This window comes from Gossypium hirsutum, unplaced genomic scaffold (assembly GCF_007990345.1).
Source record: "Gossypium hirsutum isolate 1008001.06 unplaced genomic scaffold, Gossypium_hirsutum_v2.1 scaffold_42, whole genome shotgun sequence".
Lineage (NCBI taxonomy): Eukaryota > Viridiplantae > Streptophyta > Magnoliopsida > Malvales > Malvaceae > Gossypium > Gossypium hirsutum.
The window spans coordinates 69,201-78,953 of NW_024402782.1; the positions used below are offsets into that span (position 1 = coordinate 69,201).

Here is a 9,753-nt window from a genome sequence, read left to right on the forward strand (position 1 = left end):
AATTTAGTCCTCCAGACTTTATTTATTTGCGAAATTACCCCATATTTTTTATTTGTAATCCAATTTAGCCTTTTTTTCATATTTTCTTCAAAAATCAATTTTTTTTGATGATGCAATTGTTCTTATCTTATAATTCTTATCTGTAATTATTATTATATTGTATATATGTTTTTTAAAAAAACATGTAGTTATGCCTTTTTTTAATTAGTATTTTTTTCGCGTACTTATATATATATATATACTTGTTTTATTTATTTAATTATCTTTGATATTATTTATTTCAAACCTATGTATTTTTATGTGCACTTGTATGTATTTTTTGTTATTTATTTTAATTATTCGCTTATTAATTTATGTTTGCATATTTTCTGCTCATTTATTTAATATCTTTTGCATGTCATTATTTATATTCAATTGTTTGTATTATTTCCATGCTATTATTGTACTTGTTATCATTGTTATTATGACATTTGCGCATATAAAATAATGTTACATTATTTTTTAGAAAAAACTCAAATTTAAAAATATAATTTTCAAAATTGAGATAATACTCGTATTTAGGATTGCTCAAGGAAATTGAGCCCTAACGTATTGGGTTCCGATTTTTTTGAAAATCTAACAATCGAAGATTGCTCTTTAAACCAACTAAAAACTCATTATTGGGAATTCAACACGTTGTGTCCTAACGTATTGGATGTGACGCATTGATTTCTCGATGTAGATTTTTTAAAAATCATAAAGGAAATATTCCGAGTTTGGGATTTTTAAAGGAATCGTGCCCTAACGTATTGGGTGTGATTTCTTAAATCTTGGATAAGTGGATGTTCTTTTAAAGTAAAGGAAATATTCCGAGTTTGGGATTCTAAAGGGATCGTACCCTAACGTATTGGGTGTGATTTCTTAAATCTTGGATAAGTGGATGTTCTTTTCAAGTTTTATTGTACAAGTATTTTGGCCCAATTCATTTTTGGGGGAAAATTAGAATGCTGTGCCCTAACGCATTGGGTGTGGTATCTTCTTTCTCTGAAATAAAAAGGGTCTTAATACGTAGCCTTTTAAGTTTTGCTAAGGATTACGTTTTTCCAAATTCTCGACCTTAAGATACTAATTAATTAACCAGGTACAAATTTTGGGCGTTACAAGGGTGTTAATCATTCCTCGAACGTAACTGACTCCCGGATCCGTTTTTCTAAAACTTGTAGACCAAAGCCGTTTTTTAGGTGATCCCTCTCACACCTCAATAAAAGATTGGTGGCGACTCCCAAATTTTCATTTTTTTTAAAGTCGACAACCTAAAATTTTTGTTTTTCAAAAAAATAGTTTCGACAATAACATTTATAAACAATGTTTTCTATAAAGTGTTGAATAGCTTTTACGGTGCTTATGTTAAAGTGCTCAAATATGTGGCCATACAAGAATAGTATAAAAATTATAATACATGCTTTATAAGCGCAATTGGTTAGGTTAAAATTTGCTTTATAAAACACAGGAGTTAAGTGAGATGAAAAGGGTTTCTCCTACCTTAATCAGTAATCGAGGGTTTAATCCTCGCCTAAGTATGGAGTAGCTTTAAAACTTGTGGCCAGCATCTACCCCCTTAATGGGCCTACAAAATGCGAAGGATTAGTTACCGGGCGCGCTTCGGTAGATACATTGAGGAATCAAAAAAAAATTACACCAAATATTTTGACTTATGTGTCTAATAACAAAGCAGTTTTGACCCGATAAGAAATATATAATTTTATTTTAAAAAATATATAAAATATATGTCATAAAATTAAAATTTTTTATTATTATTGTATTAAAATAAATTTTATAAACTTCTATAAAAAATAATTTCTTAAATCATGTACGTGTGTTTGAAAGACTATAAGATAATTAGTAATTGATTGTAATTACTCACGTAATTACCCCAACTCTCAACTCCCTAAGAATTGAATAGTATAATTGAGGTGCTATTATATTCAATTTAGTGGACCCAACAATTACAATAGTTAGCCAAACATACTATTCCTTTGCACTTGCAAGTAATTACACTTAAATCTAATAATTAATTCACATTAAATTTTTCAAAATCATACACTTTGGGGTCGAAATTAAACTGATTTTTTTTTTTAGTTTCCAAACAATTGCAAAGAAAATTCATGAAATTAAGTTGTTTTCAAATAATTAATTCACATTGGAATTTTCAAATAAGATATCACATTACTAATACTTCAATCATTAAAATATTATATAAGACATTTTGCCTTATACAGCAAAATATGAAAATACTAAAACTTAATCCAGTTTAATCATTCTAAAGTTTCTAATTTTGTTTAAAAGTATTTTCAAATATATATGATTTTAAATTTGTATATTTTAACATGAAATTCATTATATTGTAGCAAGATTTTAATGTAATATGTTTAATTTTTTTAATTTAATTCAAACAATTTCACTCGATTCAGCTCGACTCGAATTTTATTTCACTCAACTCAATTTGAAAAAAATTCTAAATTGAATTAAGATGATAAAATAAGACTTGTCAACTCGATTAACTCAAAATTATTTTACTCAATCACCGCTAGCAATTGCATCCTTGATACTAATAACAACATAAAAATGTATACTCATCTTTTCAAATTAATATGCAGCCACGAAATGGAAATTTCCATGAAAAAAAACTATTGCATATGAAAAAGTAAGTTCCATGACATCGACTGAAGCAATAACAACAATTGCAAAAAGACATTGACTCCTATAGAAATCCATCAGTTTGGAAACTATAACGTATATGCTACAACTGGGTTTTTTTCGTGTGTCACCCGTTAGGCTTTGAATTATGTTGGTAATAAATATAATCTATTTTAATTAAAAAATGAGTAGAATTTAGTAATTTATTATGACCCAAATTATTGGTAAAGTTAAAATTAATTTTTTTTCGAACAAAAACTTTCGGTGCTCAGTACTTATGTGTAATTCAATCTTTCCATCATATATTCCGAATAAGCTAAAAGGCATGGCATGGTGTCTACCTTTGCTCATCCATGTCAGACTTGCAACTCCTTGTATTAACCCTAATTATCAGCCTTCACTAAAGACTTGTAGTTATAAAAGTCAAGAGCAAAAAAGATATGTCCCTCATATCACTTGAGGTGACGAGTCCGCTCTAAACCACTCCATCACCTTGGTATGTCATATCATACTTAAAAGATTCTACTTTAAGCACCTATCAATGTGAATCCATTTGGTGATGAATCAAAGTATGACGTCAACATATGAGGAGAGTTTGTGTAAGTCTAAGGATTATTTACACTACCAATACATGGGAGTATTTCTATAGAAATTTGAGTGAAATACCAAATGGAACTCTCATAGCGGGTCAAGTTATATTTTATAATTTTTTTGGAACTTTTTAAAAATCATTCATATTTTATTTTTTTATATTTGTAATAATTTTTATAATTTTTTATAACTTTTACATTTTTAAAAATATTCTAATAACTTGACCAGCAACATCAACATATATACTTTCACATGGCATGTCACATGTCAACTTGTCATAGCTTCCGCCAACCACATCAACAACCAGTATTAATGAAATCAGTCAACAACCGTTTTCGTTAATGAAAGGAGCCAACTGATTTTTTTTCTCATTGAATGCTCAATTGGGTCCATTTTTCTATTATGAACTTAATTGATTTTTTAACTTTTTACTAAGGTATTTTTTACCCTTTAACCTTACATTAATATTCATTACTTTATTAAAAAACTGTTTATAAGTAATTTTTCTGATTGAATTGATATCGAATTAATTCATAACACTAATTTAATAAAATATATTATATATACATAGATATAACTTCATTAAAATCTGTCAATAAAGAAAACACACCATTAGTTTGTCTGAAGTCTCGACTTTTTGAGTCTTAATGGGTGAGAAATTTCTTATATAGAAACTGAAGACGATGGCCCAATTCTTTGTGGAAAAGGAAAATTAGGCAGGAAAAGTATATCCACAAAATGATAGAAGAAGGCTTTGAGCCACAATTAAATCATCTTTAAATTGTTAAACCAAATTAAAGATGGAATCGTCGTTGTCATGGGATCTACACGGGGTGTTCCAGTTTTACGTATCATGAATTTCCAATGTTTTTTTGCATGAAACTTTTGATTCAATGAGAAAGGAAATGTTTTCAAAATCATGCAGCTTTGGATTCTAATTAAGCTTCTTCTTTTTCCCTAGCAATTGCAAAAATTTGTTTTGACAACACATAATAAAAGTGTAATTATTAAGTAGTAAGAATTATGATTTTCTAGACATGTTTGGTGACAGTGTGTAATTACATCGTAATTTCCTATATCATATTTCATAGTACAAATTGTAAATTATAATTTATAATTACAAGGTTACTTAATATATTTTTTTTAAATATTAATTACTATAATAAATTATCAGTAAAATTAAAAAATTTCTAAACAAGTAACAAAATTAAAATAAAATCATCATATTTAATATGTTAGCCCAAGAAACTAATCGATAATATGATTACTAATAAAAATTATAAGAAAAATGATTTATTTTAGGTTATAACAAATATATATATTTTTTTTGAACAATGAGATTTGAACCTAAGCTATTCCTTGGAAAGATGAATACTCGACCAATAGACTACAACTTAAAGTTTTTTAGAATATTATAACCATTTTTATAATTCATGAATTAGGTTAAAAATAGTATAAAATTTATAATATATAACAATTATAAAAAAATTATAAAGTGTCCAATAACTTCCAAAACACTTCTTATAAATAATATATTTTTTTATCTTAATTTTTTTTAAATAAGTCATGGCAAAAAATTATAATTGTTTTATAAATAAATATATTATTTTCTATAACATATAGTATAGACACATAAGTAAGTTATATTTAAATTTTTTGACCATAATTTTTTTATAAGTAAGTATGTAGTAACACTTTTTATAAAACATAAATTATTTTTATAATATACTTTTGCCTATAACTTTAGAAACTTTTTAGGATTTAAATAATATAATTCTTGTCGTAACTTTATAAAATATTAAAAAATATATAATATAAATTTTTAGAACTTATAATATGATTTTAGAAATTTTTATTCATAATCATCCTAAACACGTATGCGTATTTATGTTTATAATATAAATTTTTTAACTTAAATTTGTATAAAAAATATTTTTTAAAAAGTTAAATTATGTATGAATTTTCCGTGAGAAATTAATATATCTGGAAACATGCGTCGACCATATACTTTTGATGAAAATTCAAATCAGGAGGTATCATTATCAAGAAATATGGACCATAGGAAGAGCAAAGATTCAATCCTAAATATAGTATTTGCATTATTGATACTAACATAGAAATTCCATGAAGAAGAAAGCATTGCGCATGATGAATTAAGTTCCATGACAAGGACTAAAACAATGACGATAACTTGCCCCTACAACTATTGCAACAAGAGCTTGAATCCTTTGATGAGTTCCTTTAAATTCATCGTTTGGAAACCATAACATATATGCTACCACTAAATACTTACCAGATTAAACAATGGCCTCATCCCTAACCATTTCTGTTATTCTAGGGGTACTGTGGGCTGCCATCCTTCTTTCCTTTGCTACAACTGTAACAGCAGCATATCCATCGCCATTGGAGTCCGAAGCCATAGCTCTGCTAGAAAGCAGGTGGTGGAGTAACCATAGCAGCAATACTTCACAACGTTGCCAGTGGCCTGGTATAACCTGCAACACTGCTGAAAGCATCACCAAAATTAACTTATCTGATGCGCCCAACATTGAGGTTGGAGATAGATTTGGGAAACTGAATTTCTCTTCATTTCCAAATCTTGTCCTTCTTGATCTTAGTGACCATCAAATTAGAGGAAAAATCCCGCATCAGATAGGTGATCTATCAGCATTGAAGTACCTTGACTTGTCCAGTTGTGGTTTATCTGGTGAGTTACCTCCTTCTCTAGGGAAGCTGACCCAATTAGAATTCCTCGACATTTCCTATAATGATAATATTAATGGTTCCATCCCTCCACAACTGGGGAATCTAGAGAACCTTGTGACTTTAAACTTAAGTCAATGTGGAATTGTTGGTCCAACCCCTTCTGCTTTGGGTCAATTAACCAGTCTCCAATCTCTGATCCTTTCGTGGAACCGAATCAATGGATCTATCCCATTAGAAATTGGATATTTGAGAAATTTGACTGATTTGAGTCTCTCCAGCAATGGAATTGTTGGTCCAATCCCTTCTGCTTTGGGTCAATTAACCAGTCTCCAATCTCTGAGCCTTTCGGGGAACCAAATCAATGGATCTATCCCATTAGAAATTGGATATTTAAGAAATCTGACTTTTTTGGGTCTCTACAACAATAGACTTGTCGATTCAATACCCATTACTCTGTACCAATTAACCAATTTGGAAATTTTGTACCTTGATAATAACCAACTTCAAGGTTCAATCCCTTCTTGTGTTGGTAGTTTATCAAAGATGCAGGACTTAAGCCTTGGTTCTAATCTATTAAAAGGTCCTATTCCCCAAGAAATTTGTAATCTAGCAAATTTGACTTCATTGTACCTCTCCCAAAACAAATTGACTGGTTCAATCCCTTCTTGTATTGGTAGTTTATCAAAGATGCTGGACTTAAGCCTTGGTTCTAATCTATTAAAAGGTCCTATTCCCCAAGAAATTTGTAATCTAGCAAATTTGACTTCATTGTACCTCTCCCAAAACAAATTGACTGGTTCAATCCCTTCTTGTATTGGTAGTTTATCAAAGATGCAGGACTTAAGCCTTGGTTCTAATCTATTAAAAGGTCCTATTCCCCAAGAAATTTGTAATCTAGCAAATTTAACTTTTTTGGACCTCTCCCAAAACAAATTGACCGGTTCAATCCCTTCTTGTATTGGTAGTTTATCAAAGATGCTGGACTTAAGCCTTGGTTCTAATCTATTAAAAGGTCCTATTCCCCAAGAAATTTGTAATCTAGCAAATTTAACTTTTTTGGACCTCTCCCAAAACAAATTGACCGGTTCAATCCCTTCTTGTATTGGTAGTTTATCAAAGATGCTGGACTTAAGCCTTGGTTCTAATCTATTAAAAGGTTCTATCCCAAAAGAAATTGGCAAGCTTTTTGATCTATCAAATCTAAACCTTAGCTTCAACCAACTCTCAGGTCCTATCCCTATCTTGTCTGCTACTCATCTCTACATTGTCGACGCTGGAAATGGTTGTGAAAAGATTTTTCCCGATCCATTTGAAGGCAATAGTGATTTATCACCCTATATGTGTCCTACTCCAGTAACCGAAAAGGCCAACAGCAGCAGAATTCCTTACTATATCAAAATATTCCTCCCTATTGCGATCTTATTCACATTCTCCATTTTAGGATGTTTGCTATGTTCACGGTTTAAGCTCAAGAATAACCATGTCAGCGTACAGCCAACCAAGAATGGGGATTTGTGTTCCATATGGGACTATGATGGAAAGATAGCATACGAGGATATCGTTGCAGCAACAGAGGATTTCGACTTCCGATACTGTATTGGAGTTGGTGGTTATGGTAGTGTTTACAAAGCAAAACTCCCTTCTGGTAAAGTAGTTGCTTTGAAGAAACTTCATCATTTAGAAGCCGAAAATCCAACTTTTGACAAGAGTTTCAGGAACGAGATCAAGTTTCTATCAGAAATACGACATCGAAACATAGTGAAGCTTCACGGGTTTTGTCTACACCGACGATCCATGTTTTTGATCTATGAATACATGGAAAAAGGGAGTTTGTTCTGCAACCTAAGGGATGAAGTGAACGCTGTGGACATGGATTGGACGAAAAGAGTAGAGATCATCAAAGGCATAGCACATGCTTTGTCTTACTTGCACCATGATTGCTGCCCTCCGATAGTTCATCGAGACATATCAAGTAACAATGTTCTTTTAAACTCAAGTTTTGAGGCCTTTGTGGCCGACTTTGGAACAGCTAGAATGTTGGATCTTGATTCATCCAATAAGACCATTATTGTCGGAACTTATGGCTACGTAGCTCCAGGTGGCGTTTTCTTTTTTACTTGATTTACTGACCTTTTCTCTGAACATATAGTTGAATTTCTTCTTACTAATTTGTGTATGTAGAACTTGCTTATACAATGATTGTCACCGAAAAATGCGATGTTTATAGTTTTGGAGTGGTAGCACTGGAAACGTTAATGGGAAAGCATCCTGAAGAAGTGTTATCATGGTTGTCATCACCAAGTTCCTTGGTAAACATGAAGCTGGTTGATGTGTTAGACAACCGTTTACCACTTCCAACAAGCCAACTAGTTACACAAAATCTTGTTTATGTTGCTACACTGGCATTCGCTTGCTTAAATCCACAACCGAAGCCCCGACCAACAATGAAAGAAGTGTGTGAAGAGTTCCTTTCTCGCCATACATCCTTGGGAATTCCTCTTCGGATGATCTCTTTGTTACAACTCATGAACCGTGAAATGCATATTGGAGGCAAAACTAAAACTTGTGATGTTTAAAGTCCATGCGCTTGTTGATTAGATATTGTTTATCATGCTCTGATAATTTGTTTGTAAACCATCTCTGGTTTTATATATGATGGAATGAATTGCAATGTTTAATAAACCTGTTTATTCGGTTGCTTTAGAAGACATAAATTCTGCAATTTGATCCAAATATTAAGACATCATCGCTGGCTGCTTCCTTGAATTTTGTGCTTCTTTCAAACCAACTCAAAGATAAATAACATAAAAGTAAATTAAGGGTGAATCAAAGCAACAAAATGCAATCAATACATACATCAAGATTTCACCTCAACTATCTATAATTCATGAAACAATCTCTCAACTTATAAAATGTAAGTGAGATTCCACAGACCTGATATCCAAACTCAAAAGCAATAAAAGGCGTCATCAGAACCCTGGCAAGTGAAGACGACATTCTTTTCAAGCAAGGTAGCGATACAACTTCCTGTCACCTTTATCCCTCTACAGGAACTCACATTAGTATACATTTTTATTTAACATATTATATAAATTACACTTTATAAATCAAAAAAACAAATGAAACTCTGAGTATTACATATATAATAATATACTGCATATTTCCTAAAAAATGATAATATACCGCACATGTTACAATGCATTTTCAAAGAAAAGAAAAAGAAATGTGACCATAATATATAATTTATATTACAAACAAAGGTACTCATATTTTATAGTTCATCATTTTTAATGTTTGGGACTGTAGTCGGCCATCACGATTTGGTTGGTAACAAATGAATATATTATGGATAAACTATTATAGAGTTTACAAAATTACTGCTTTTTAGTCACTCGATTATAAAAAGTTATAAAATAGCCATTTAATTATTATTAAATTACATTTTTGATTAAATGCAAAAAGTACATATCTTATGTAATTTAATTGGTCAATTTATGAGAATGAACCATTGATTTTCTCCATGTTTATATTAAATTTTATACAGGGGTGCAATTTGGGGTCAAAAGAGAAAAAGGAGAAGCAATTGGGCTAGATTGAAGAAAGGAGCAAAGAAGGCGAGCCAAAACAGAATTTTTCCAAGTTGTAATTAGCTGAAATTTTATTTTGACTTAGTGGGGGATTATGTAGAGATTTTGATATCGTAGGAATATGTTTTTTTCCTTGATTTTCTATGGCTAGTGGCCTTTAATTTGGCAAATTTGTTCAAAGCCACTAGTATAA

At 30.7% G+C, this 9,753-nt stretch overlaps 1 protein-coding gene across 3 annotated transcripts in view; it reads left to right on the plus strand.

The window, feature by feature from the left end:
* The window catches only part of LOC121226259 (MDIS1-interacting receptor like kinase 2), a 21,791-nt gene extending 12,801 nt beyond the window's left edge, over positions 1-8,990 (plus strand). For 2 of the 3 annotated variants that reach the window (XM_041110292.1, XM_041110293.1), the window contains 2 exons: positions 6,536-8,071; positions 8,155-8,990. In XM_041110292.1, coding sequence (XP_040966226.1) covers positions 6,536-8,071; positions 8,155-8,549 — 1,931 coding nt within the window. In that variant the 3' untranslated portion in view covers positions 8,550-8,990. Of the gene's footprint in view, positions 1-5,365; positions 8,072-8,154 lie in introns of those variants that run through there. The other variant, XM_041110294.1, reaches the window with a different exon arrangement.
* The last annotated feature ends 763 nt before the right edge of the window (positions 8,991-9,753 follow it).